The sequence below is a fragment of the Rhinolophus sinicus genome, chromosome 15 (genome assembly GCF_057876585.1).
Source record: "Rhinolophus sinicus isolate RSI-liver-muscle chromosome 15, RSI-T2T, whole genome shotgun sequence".
In the NCBI taxonomy this organism is placed as follows: Eukaryota; Metazoa; Chordata; class Mammalia; order Chiroptera; family Rhinolophidae; genus Rhinolophus; species Rhinolophus sinicus.
Window position 1 is genome coordinate 40,318,736 of NC_142515.1, and position 13,267 is coordinate 40,332,002.

Here is a 13,267-nt window from a genome sequence, read left to right on the forward strand (position 1 = left end):
CCTTTGTAACTCAGATAAAGTGTTGCCTGTGGCAAGCGTGGGCACTGTTGCCACACTTGGCTTCATATGGCTGTGACATCCTGAGCATTCCCCCGAAAGAAGTTTGGCATACAGCTATTCCAGTGTTTTGTGGCTTACATCTGGGGACTGTCCTTTCCACCACCTCACGGATCAGCCCTCTAATGGTATTTTTGTAGTGAATGTTTTATAGATTATGGCTACCATAAAAATGAAGTTTTGCTATTTTTTATAGTGAAAAACTATGTTTTTACTATATACAATATGAAGGTATTTACTATAGGTTGCCTTTGTACATGTATTTGATTAATGGTTTGCTTTTAGGTCTCTAATCAAATACTATTTAACTATTAATATGGGTAATTGTGAAGAGCTAGGTTCTGGATAAGTTCTAATTTCATAGCTTTTGCTCATCAGCTTTTGCTCATCAGGGCCTTGGATAAGTCATGTTAACTTTTCAAAATTTTAGTTTCCCCATTTATAAAAAAAAGAAAAATAAGAATAGTACTTAACTTATTGCATTATTTTGGGGGTTATATGAGGTAATGTATATAATCTTACCCAGTACCTATCATACAGTAATCATTTGCTAGAATGACTGTTACTCATAAATAATATTAAAAAGATTAATAGGTTTCTGTAATAGAAAGGGCACTATGCAGAGCATCAATAATCTTGAGTTCACGTCCTAGCTCTATTGTCATAAGCTGTGTGACAGCAGAAATGTCATCTGACCTCTCTGAGCCTTAGCATCCTCATCTATAAAAAGTAGTAAACAACATTGGCTTGACCTGCCTTGAGGCTTGACTGAAGGACTGAACAAGAAAAAAATGTATAACAGCACTTTTTAAATTATAAATCACTATATACTATGTACACATCTTTATAGTTATTTTAAGCCACCATTGGCTTTTCCTTACATTAAAAGTAGCATGGCTGTGACTCAGTGTTAAAGAAAAGCAGGTCCAGGGTTCGGATAACTCAAAATTCAACTGGTTCTACAAAGGGAAATAAAAATTTGATGTTGCCATCTGAGACTCAGTGAAATTTGGCAGCATTCTACTTGCTGAGTTGGTCTGTTATTTAAAAAAAAAAAAAAGGCAGCCAGTAGGGCTATAAAAACTCTCAGTATATTTGCAAATTGATTTTTCCAGGGCACACATTCAATGTCCTGGAATTCCAGGCAGTATTCTTGGACTCATTTCTTAGGTTCACTTATGGAAGGTAAATACTTTCCCAGAGAGTAAAATGAGGCTTGTAGTCAAATTATGTTGTCTGACACATTGAGTTTGCTTTATCCTGAATTTATTTTCACGTTCACATGAATTCTCCTGACAACTTCTTTACAGTGTGGATTATTTATAATTTTAAAGCCTCTTGTATATTCAGTGACCAAGTTATTTCTATATTAATAGTCTCTAAAGGACACAGGAAGCATGGCACTGTCATATATATTTTTGGTATCATTTATTCATAGATATTAGGTATATGTTACTTAAGAAACATGGGACAGCTAGTGTAGGTGACCTTTTTGGTTTTTTCCCATCCAGAGTCTGAGTCTGACTGAACAAATTCGTAAATTTTTAGGGGCCTACTAAAGCTAATTTAACTCTTTTCAAATTTCATTTCATTTATCACATAGAATTGCTTAAAAAGACCAATTCAAGACAGCAAACTCATGCTCTGTGTTTTATTAATTTGCTGTATAAATGCCTTTGACCAAGTTCAACTGTGACATATGCATACTAGGTGGGTTCATTCTAGATATGGCTACACTAATTTTCTCATCTCTCACTTTTGTCATCCAATAAAAAGCAACTCATGTTGCTCTCTCTTGATTCAGCCACGTCTTTCCACTCTCATTGCCTAAGCCAGCATCTGCAAGTCTCTTAACAGGTTATCTGCTCATCCATTATTGCTGCCTCCGATTCATTCTCTGCCCTGCAGCTAGCCTGGGTGATGCAGAACATAACCATATCCCACCCTTGCCTAACTAAACACCTTCAGTGGTTTCCCACTGCTTTTAGTGTAAAGACCAGAATCCTTACAGAGAGACTCATACGGCCTGAATATTCAGATTTTTCCTACCTCTCCAGACATAATAACAAAACTCTTCTGCCAGCTACACTGACATGTTCTCACAGTTCCTCCTTTCCTGTTTCTTTCCACTCTGGCCTTTGCGGAATGCTATTGCCTGCACCTAGAAGGCGAACCCCAAATAACGTCAAATTTCCCACCCCAACCCAGGTGAGGCCTATTCATCCTTTAAAACTCAAACATCACTTTCCCAAGGAAATCTTCCCTGTCAGCTCAGACCCAGTCTCCGGTTAATAGGTTTGGGAGTGTGGACTCTGGAGGCAGCCTGATGGGGTTTGTATATCCTGTTTCTGCCAATTTTTATGTATGTGACACTGGGCAATTTGGGGCATATTTCCTCACTTGTTAAATGGGGATAAGGGCACCTATCAAAGAGGGTTGACTGTGAGAATTAAATGAAGGTAACAAGTGAAATACTTTGAAAAGTATGTATTGTAATTATTTCCAGAGCACTCTCTAGTTCTTTGTCTTCCCAATGCCATTAAATCCTGATGTGATTAGTTATGATTGGTTACCATTAAACCTCCAAAAGGTAAGCTCAGTGAGGGCAAGTACCGTACTACCGTGTTTCCCTGAAAATAAGACCTCACCGGAAAACAAGCCCTAGCATGATTTTTCAGGAGGACATCCCCTGAACATAAGCTCTAATGCGTCTTTTGGAGCAAGAATTAATATAAGACCTGGTCTTATTTTCAAGGAAACACGGTACTGTCTAGCAATGATTTCTTAGTGCCTATGTGGAAAGCCTCATAGAAAGGAAGTGAAATCTTGAAGTGAACAAATAAACACATGATAGGTGTTTTGAAGAAGGAGGGATTAAGAATTTATTTGGGCCTTGCAGTTATTTCACGTAAAAAATCAGGGGCAATGAGATTCAATAATTTCTCAGTACCTTATCTCAACACATCAAATACCAGGATTCTGCTAAGGGGGAGGGGACAGCAGATGTATGAAAGTGAAAACTGGGATCTATTTGCTCTTTTTGTTACTTTGACCACTGGGGCTAACAGAACTGTTGGTAAATTGCCTTAAGGAAATCATCCTGCTTTACCTTACAGACTGATAGAGAAATTTTCAAAGCTCTATCTGCTTTTTCACCCCAAATGACCTTTCTAATGGTAGCTATGTAGAAATAAATAGGACAAGGTAAAATGTAGAAAACAATGTTAAAGGAAAATACTGTTCTCTATGAAGAAAAGTTGAGACGACTTTAAACAAAGCTTACTAACCATTTTAACTTAAAAAATATAGTGGTACCATTAACTTCCTTTTTAATTTGCTTTGGTTTATATAAAAAAATATAAAGTAGTATTATGGGGATTTCAGTAATTTAAACTTGACAACCACTATGTTTCAACCAGAATTTTATCCTCAGATGCTGTGCTGCTAAAATGGTGAAAGGCTGAATCAACACAAATCGCAGAGTATATTTGTAAGAATTACTTGTTGCCAAATAGTCTTCCTGTCAGATTGTATAATGCTATTGCATTTCATACTGAGCCTTCGCTCTTAGAGAAGAGTCAAAAATCACTATTTACATTTGCTTCTGCAAACGTTAATTTTACGTTCCTGACTAATTTGTGAGGCACAAGTTTATGGACTATGAAGTAGAGTCAAGTTTTAGTGCGTGTACGTAGCATACACAGACATAAAAATAACTCTAACAACTTGATATTGGATATTCAAAACTGGCATACAGTGAAAAGGGAAGGGGGAAGATCTAAATCATTTGTTTAGTGAAATTGGAAGTTTCGCAGGGAGTTAAGTCCGACTGTTGTTGATATAAGCATATTTGTTATGACCTTGACTGACCTTTTACTGTTATGAATGGCTCTTCTTTTCCACATGCCGGATTTCTTTCTTCGTCTTCACCTTATAACCTTCTCCCTGCTGTAAAAGGAATGTACATGTTAACATTTCATAGCAAAAGATTTTTAGTGATAAAGCAGTTCCCATTCTGGTTCCTTGGGGCTGGATTAGGGTCAGTGAAACACAGTTTAAAAAACATTTTGTCACGTCACGTCCGAAAATACAATCTATTTGCTTTAACCACACAGCTTAGCATCATCAAGGCAAGCTAGGTCAGAATGAATACAATATAACTGAACCTCACAATTCAGTAGGTTAGTGATAAATCGAAAAATGAGCACCTGCTCCATTTCCTGTAGTAAGCTAGAAGAAATCATTGCGAAAGATCTCAAGGCACTCAAACCCCAATATAAACAGAAATAGTAAATTATAATTTATGCCTTTTTAAGCCAGCAGAATTTTAAGTGATCTGTTGTAATGAGACTGAAAGATCTCAGTAAAGCATTAATCACAAACTAATACCATGGAAATGCTGTTGATCTGAGGGATTTTTTGTTTGTTTAATTTGCGGAATTACCAACCCCTCTTCTTACTTCAGACCAAGCAGGCATCCATTTTCCATAAAACAAGACCTCTCTTCACTGAGTACCAGGGATACATTTCTTTGAGAGCAAAGGTTTTTTCCTTTTTCTTTTTTTTTTTTACAAATATTCAGCTTTTACCCTATTTATAACGGAACACACAGTATAGCCTTTCCAATTTTCTGATTCAGTACTTCTGAGAAATTTTCAGTTCACTTTTTTTCTTATGTAAACATAGGTTATTAAACTTTCTATTTTTAAAATGAAAAGGGTAAAGATCTGAGAAATGATGAAAAAAGAACTAGAAATGTTTTCTCTGGGAGATTCATTTACTGAGTTACACTGCTTAGTAGTAATGAGGTCAGTTCTTTAACTAGCACATTGGAAACAGGCTGTTAGAAACCCAGAAGAGAGCCTTCCTCAGGTTACGATGGGGAATTTAGATTTCCCTGTAGAATCTATTATAAAGGTAAAATACAGAGATTTGATGTAAGGATCTTGAACTGAGTTTTTTGCCATTCTAACACTTAAACCCTGTGCATTGCATGGAAACCAATGCTCTTTATCAAGTGCTCTCCATCTGTGTCCCAGGCAGGCGCTGGGCCGGGGTGGGACACTACTGAGGGATTTGGTGGTAGAAGTTATTTATTTTCTCCCAGAAGCTCGCACCAGCATGTTCTAACCTCCATAAATATACTTATCTCTGTGAAATCTCTTAAGACAGGGAAAGTATATAATGTTAAATAACGTTAGGAAGAAGAGTCTTTTTCTTTGACCCTGATCAAATGCACAGGATATCAAAAGCAGCAAACGCTCAAGCTACCACACTGCAGGGTGCCAGCCTGTTAGCAGCATATACTGGAAGAGTACACAAAGCTTTATCCTCTACTTTCTCTTTGGCAGTCCCTCTCCATTACCACGTCCTCATGTTTTCTCTCTTGTGGGATTACGATTCGTCTTAATACTTTCCGAGTGATCTGTAGGAAGCAATAGTGAAAAGGAGAGATTTTCCTGTTTTCCATTTCAAGAGGTGACACTACAGCAAACACATAGTATGACATCTAAATTCCAAGAGATGCATTAAATCCCCATGGTGATTACTTTTCTGGTGATGAGGTTGCCTTCTTCATCAGTGAATTGCTCTTCTGTGACCGATTCACCAGGAATGTTTTTTGCTTCCTCTCCCTAAAGGATGTGGCATAGAGATTAGCAACATACCGGATGGACAGATCGCCACACCACTGCACGTACCACACTCATGCTTTGCGGAGCTTTAGAAAAAGAAGGTATACATTCTACTCGCTATTCTAGCACAAGGGGAAAAGGCCGACTCCACTGATGGTTATTTAGCAGTCAATAACACACAAAGCATGAAACCTCTAACATATACAACAATGATGGTTAGCAACAAACTCCAAGAAGGAAGAATTTGAAAATACATAAACAGAATGCAGTTACACATTGCTTTACAAACAAAAAGGTTGCATTTGTTGAAAAAAAAAAAAAAAAAATGTAGCCAACGATTAGGGCTCTAATGAGATCATCTCACTTTCAGTACAGTGTTTCTTCATTTGTCCTACCAAATCTATCAAATCATTTTTGTGGATTGCATTTTGCCTAATCTGAATTAAGACTGTACTTTAGTTGGGGTATTATATTTATCACCCTATGTTTCATTTAAAAATTTACTTACTACGGGTAATATATACAGTTTTTGAAGCACGATGAGAAATGTTCAGGAAGGTCCTACTTTTTTTTCAGACTGAGCCTTTCTTAGGTCTTAAAATAAATGAGAATAACTATATCTGATGAAGTACATAGTTTCAGAGTACTATTTTCAAGTCAAGGGGTCTTACGTGATGATTATCTAATCTCCATTGCCATAGACCATGAATGAATAAATAAAAAAGTAAATATCAGTACTAAAGGAATTAAGATACTTATCTTTCAGTTAGTAACTGTTACCTGGTTTAGAAGTGGCAACTGTCAAAAGATCTTCCTCTGGTGAATTTAAAAAATGGAATCAATTGTTCTCCAAGGTAGGGTCATATTTTCCTGCTCATAGGCAGCTTGGTAGATGGAGATGGCGCCTTAATACCTCTCTATTAGCTCAATGACTGAATAAGAAAAACCACTCAGAGAGCAAAAATAGGCCTGTATTTGCAATATATTACCTTCTTCACAGATATTCAACTTAAGGTTAGTGCCACTTACAGTTTTGGGGAACATGGACAAATATTTTAAGTGCAGACCTATTCTAGAGACCTATTGATCTATCAGTCAAACCTCTTGTTGAAAAGGTGACCTGGATAATGCTAGAGTAGAGTGTACCGTAGTTATTGTACACTCGTGGTTTTATAGGCAAACTGGCAGATCAGAAAGAAGACAGCTGTATTTTGGGGAGAGCCAGGATTCTAGCTCTTTCAGTGTTATTGTCATGATAATTTTGTCAGTGCCAGCCAATGGTGAGAAAATTCTATGATTGCGTTACATAAAAAACAGGTGGAAAGGCAGTTCTAGTTTAAAAATGACAGAGTAAAGACGAAAACACTATCTTGCTAACAAAATTCTATTTTTATTCTTTTTTTCTTCTTACAGATTGTGGACTCAAAGGTCATGACAATGCATGGGACACATAACTCATCTTACCTCATTGTGGCACAGAGCTGGGCGAAAATAAAAGATGTTTCTTGCTGCTCATGGTTAGTTCACCTTGAATCTTGCTATGATTAGTTTTGATTAGCACAGTTAACAGAAGGAAGGAAATTGGAAAAATGCAGAGGTCTCATGACTAAATGCACTAAAATCTGCAATAAGTTTTTATGGAAGTGTTATTTATATTTAATATGATTGGTTTCATACATGTAAAAAAAAATTTTCATTTTTTAATTTAAAGCATGACGACAGCAGAAAAGCCAATAAAAGGTCATGAAAGGTTTCATTACAGTTTAATCACTGAATAAATGAAACATTTTTTTGACCTAATTCTTGGGAACATATCTTAATCTTAAATGGCCATTAAATAAAGTCAATTAGTGCTTTAATAAGGCCAAAATAAGTTGTCTGATTATGTAGAAACTCACCAAAGTGGATTAGATAGGAATCGACTATATAGATAGGAAAAACAATAAGGAGTCATACAATACATTAAAAAAAAAAAATCATCCATCTTTAATTTTGTCAAATATATGAGAGACCAACTGTTACCAAGGTGAGGTGTTTGGGGCCTCTCTTTAATGAGAGAAAATAATCTCTAATTAGTTTCTAAAATTCTTGAAAACAGTTGGTACTTTTAAGCGAACAAAATTTCACACCCACCCCCCTCCTCCGGTCTTGTTGAAGGCATTATTTTTGGCAACACCTTCCCCCACTTTTTTCTTTCCTGTTTCAAAGGAAAATTACAGCACATATGGTGTTCCGGGATCATCCCTGGTGGCCACCTTAATGAGGACTAACTGTACTTTCCTTTAACCTCCACTGTAAGCTTTCCATTTTATAATTTGTATCCCTCTCTCCTTGAGTTTTTGAATAAAATGAAAGAATAGCTACCAATATAAAAGGCACCAATTTGTTTGATGTACACATTAAAACTTCAACTTTCCAAAAACTGGGGTGGCTATCATATATATATGCCACATAAATAACTTAGCAAGTTACTAAGCAATATGTCTAGTAGAACCCAGTTTTATATTCTGAGAAACCCACTTGCTGGGGATGTATGTATACATGTACATAACATACACATATACATATTAACATATAGGAACAATCTGAAGCTTTTGAACAGTGGTTACCTCTGGGAAATGGGATGGGTAAATCAAAGTTTATACTTTTGAATTGCTTGGTTTGGAGAAAACATACATGTAAACTCTTATTTTGGAAATCAGGAAAAAAAAATCACAAGTAGAAATAAAAATACAGTTGAATAATAGTGAATGTCCAGCTATTTGAATTTTACCAAACTTCACAACAGTTGGGCTGTGATGAGTTGGTTTAAAGTTTTGACTTTTCCAATCACTGAATTTGCTAAGCAAATGAAGTAAACAAGCTCATAGGATTGGTTAATTTACTTAAACTGCTTCTAAGCATTTGAAACCACTGTGATATTATCAGATTATATCGAAATAAATGAATGCGCTTAGAAAATTTAAAGATCCTAAAACAAATGGGCGAGTTTGCTAATTTGAGTAATTCCTTAGGGACTTAAAAATATTAAATATAAAATAAATACAGCCACATATAAAATTAAAGAGAAAAATTATAAAATTATACTTTCAACCCACTTATACAAATTGAATGGCTAAGAAGATGACAGATTTGCCAAGTCTAGGAATCCGGAGCACACCGACTGCTTCCATTGACACCAGTCAAAGTCAGCTCTGAGAGGGACGGAACAACCCCAATAGTTTTCAGCTTTGAGATTTTAATTGCTAGGGGGATTACTATGGCAAATAGTATAAATATGCTGGTTCAGTCCAGGGTTGGACAGCCTCTAAGAAGTAGGTCAAATTCCTAGCATTTCAGCCCCATCAAATATTTTCAAGAAACACAACCCAATGCTGCCCTCTTCCACTGGAAAGGTCTAAATGGTCAAGTGCCTAACTTAGTCCAGGAAAAGTCATTCCTTTTATATTCTGGAAGAGAAAGAATATAGTATTGTGGAAAAAGCAGGTAGAAGACACTTCACCAGAAATCTAGGAATTAGCTTCTGGTCCCAGAACTGCTATCACCCTGCTGTGATTCTGGATAAATCAACTCATCTCCAGTCCTCAGTTTTGTTACCTAGGAAAATAAGGGATTTTAACATTGATGATCCCTTTACGCCCTAACATTCTCATTTTATGTTTCTGACAGAGATGCTTCCATGTCACATTTACCGTATACGACTGCAGTCTCAAGTTCTTTTACCTTAGAAAGATACTAACATACAGAATAAAGAGAAATACAATAGAAGTGCGATCCTTTTCAAGTGCTTCAAAAATCTGGACAGAAAATTAACCAGAAAGATTCTTATATATGTAATTTATACAGATTTTGGTTATACCTATAGCTTCCAAAGATAATTATAGCTATTCTTTAGCTTTTGATTTTTCTGTCACATATAAAAGACATTCCTTAAAGCTTATCTGAGTGATTCTATTGTTTATACAATGTTCTCCCCAGTTATAAAACCCATTCTCTGATGATTCCACTCAACCTCCCTAAAATCACACTGACTTCAAGAAGTGGGTATTTGGGGAGAACAGCAACTCCTCTATTTCATGAAGTCGACAACATCATGCTTTCTTAAACTTCAGTTCTTAATAAAAATGGTAACATACAATTAATTATACTATATTGAGCTCAAATATATAATAACACTAACAAAAGCCACCTTGATGATGCAGGTCTAGAATGGTAGGAGACCAAAAGAAATATAAAAACATCAAAAAACCTCACTGACTTGGGGTTTTTTGATGTTTTTATATTCTTCAGAGTAAAACTACCCCTCTGCCTTCCTACTTTTTTTTTTTTTTGCAGGATTATGTTTATTTTTTTCTGTCCTAAGTGAAGGAGAGTCAGCTTCTCTAATGGGTAGCTATTATAAAGGAGTGAGGTGGATTTGGCTGCAACATGAGTATGTCTTATGTTAAACATAAAAAGCAAGTTACAAGACAGTATGTCTCGTGTGCCTTTTGTGAATGTTTCACTTTAAAATATCATTTATTAAAGACGACTACAGGAATAGATAGCACTGAGCAAAGAGTATGGCTTTAACTCCTTCAGAAAAACCTAATTATTTCTTTCCTCTGATTCCAGGAACATGTGGGACGTGATTATGAGGACATTATAGATAGGAGGTTGAATACCTGGAAATATGCTAGACACCAATAAGTGATGTGGCCTGCCTGTATGAAATTTTCAAAGAAGTGATTCATGCTTTTTTTGATAGCTCCCTATTAAGCTCAAGGTTGATTTGGGGATAATTTAAGATTTCCACAAGGACTTATTTTCTTCTCCAATGTTTCCAGAATCTTAGAAAAACTCTAGCAGAGCAGATTTTCTTCCCTCATCTGATCTACATGGGACGTACAAGCAGCTGGATTAAGAAGTTTTGGATACCTTAGCCAACATCTCTGCTGTCTGTTGCATCGCCTGATACTTTGGAAATGGCTAAACTTGATAAATGGTTTTCAATAGCTACTTCCCTTCTTTCTCTCCCAAGCTGCTTATCATAGAACCTCCAGTTATTTGGACCACATTCAGAAGCCTGTGCGTTGAAAAGAGCTTCCTAGTTCTCATCAGGAAAGATCTTTCTAAAGACAAAGTAATGAAGACAAGCAACAGACTGCAAGAAACATTCTGCTGGACCTTACCACGCATAAGGTCAGTGCTTCAGAAAGGCTTTGTGGGGGAAGTCAAGATTTATTCATAATGTATACAATTGTGCTGTAACAGGGGATTTATAGTTTTCACTTCCAGTAAAAATGGCTTTCTATATTTAAAAATACAGCCTGGTATTTTTTGGTATGTTAGCCAAGTTAAAAACCTATTTCAGAAGTTTTTGCTAGATTTGCGTATGTCATTTACACCCATGCCAGGCTGTAATTCCAAATTCTCAGTCACTGATTGATAATGAAGAACTGATTTTCACTTAGAAACTGTTAAGGGAGTAGGAATTTGAGACTGAAAAGGAAGCCTTTTAATTCTTTCATTCTTTCTTCTTTGTCTTACCTCATTACATTTCATTTGATATGGACTATTCTCTCACCAAGATAGAATCTTAGTTAATACATAGAACACTTCTCCAGGGAAAGCAGGATATCAATGCCGCATGTCAAACACAGGCCTACGCAGAATACTCACTACCATGCAACATGACTTTTCCCTTTTCATTGTTGTTTTTCTAAGCTTTCAAGTGTGCAAACAAACACATACAGAGCCGTTTAGTTACTATGCATGCTAAATTTTCAAGACCACAAGGAAGGGCTTTCTAATAATACAGCAATGCCCCATAATGATCCGGCTCCAGGATACCTTTATAATCAAACGCCGGCGAATAACACGGGTAGTGACTCTCCGTTCTTCCTCTGAGCTTGAATCACTCTCACTGCCTCTCAAGTCCTGATAAATGCATTTTTTAGTATAATTTTACCATCACATTTAAAACAAAAGACATTCTGAGAAGGGAAATCAAAGAAGAATTACTTTTACTTGTTGGTTTTTCCCCCTAAGGAAGTCATGATGTACATTTGTGAAAAATCTTTAAAAAATAATTGAAGTGGAAGAAAATTTTGAGCAGGAATCTAAATGAAATTACTCTGTATATGTATGTATATGTGCGTATGTGTGAATATAAATTATACATACTGTATATAATTAATAAATATTTAATTAGCTTGATTTTTACCTGCATATGAGTGTGTGCATACATATATACACATATACATATGCGTGTGTGTGTGTAGGCATAAGTGTGTATTTAGTTACCTGGGTCTTTACCTGCATATATATGATAAAGGCCAAGGTAATTAAATAAATTAAAAAATAACAACCAGAGACTTTTTGGCATCAGAAACTACATGCAACTACTAATTAGTTTGAAGAAACATTAATATTAATTTTTAAACTAGTTTTAAATCTATATACATTTGACTTGGGTGTGTAACCTTATAGTTCAGGCCATGTGTCATGTGATCGACAGAAAAAGGCAAAATCATTTCCGATTTTTATAAAATTTTGGTCAGATTTGACAAATTTATAAAAAGTAAAGAATTTATATCAGCATAACTTGCCACATATATTTAAATTGGGAAATTTGTATCAGCATAATTGGTATTGAACACGTAATTGGTATTCCTTAAGAGTTTAAATGAATAAAGGAATAATGTAAAATGTGAAAGCTTGAGGTCTTATTTTAAAAAACTGATATGAACTTAGAATAGAAAAATGATTTGACAAACAAGAATGTGGCACACAATACAGTAATCACACAAATATTAATATTTAGGCAATAAGGATAGGAATATGGAATGACTGCCAAGTGGCCAACAGTTCATAATTCAAAGGGAAAAATATCTTTGGCATCTACTTAAATGTCATGGTGAAGACTATTTACTGAATGATTTTATTTCTAAATTTTAATGATGGAATTCTGAAAATAGTTCTGGTATTTTATTTTCTAAATTTTCTAGTTACCCTAAATCTGATAGTCCTGGAGTTAGAAGTTGTAGTTAATACCCATTGGAAAAATCAATGGCAATATTGGTAAAAAATAGGAAAAAAAAAAAAGTAAAATTATTATGGGAGGTATAAGTGCTAGCTAAAATGATTTATGAAATGTTAGTCAAATAGATAATAATAGGCCATTTTTCACGAAAGGTAAACTTAACAAATGTTTAAAAATATTATAGTAACATCAGCTTTGACTTTGTAGGAAATTTCAGCTGAACAATATAGCCCACTGAGTAATGTGGTGTCAAAAGGAAACAGTTTTTGAGTTTCTTACTCCTTTTAAAAATATTGTCTGCTAACTTCCCTACTCCTTTTAAAGATTTTTAAAAAAGGACTGTACATTCAGGATACTCTGAATGACCTAAGTATTGTGGAAGGAGGCCCTGTAATTGCTCAAAAGGGCAGAAAAAGGTAAGAGGGATTCATATTGTGAAAGAAAAGAATGACTGATCAGCATGCAGAGCTTAATAGATTAGACGAAGCAAAAGGGAAAATTCAACCTTTATACGGAATTGTAAACTGGGGGAAAGTTTTCACTTAGGTAAATT

General features: G+C 35.4%; 1 protein-coding gene across 39 annotated transcripts in view; it reads right to left on the reverse strand.

Annotated features, from left to right (window-relative positions):
* The window catches only part of ANK3 (ankyrin 3), a 593,532-nt gene that overhangs the window by 5,119 nt on the left and 575,146 nt on the right, over positions 1-13,267 (reverse strand). For 32 of the 39 annotated variants that reach the window (XM_088792001.1, XM_088791998.1, XM_088792002.1 and 29 more), the window contains 4 exons: positions 11,523-11,609; positions 5,607-5,690; positions 5,423-5,482; positions 3,928-4,005 (listed from right to left, as the gene is read on the reverse strand). In XM_088792001.1, coding sequence (XP_088648127.1) covers positions 3,937-4,005; positions 5,423-5,482; positions 5,607-5,690; positions 11,523-11,609 — 300 coding nt within the window. In that variant the 3' untranslated portion in view covers positions 3,928-3,936. The remainder of the gene's footprint in view (positions 1-3,927; positions 4,006-5,422; positions 5,483-5,606; positions 5,691-11,522; positions 11,610-13,267) is intronic. The other 7 variants (XM_088792014.1, XM_074339447.2, XM_088792026.1 and 4 more) reach the window with 4 other exon arrangements.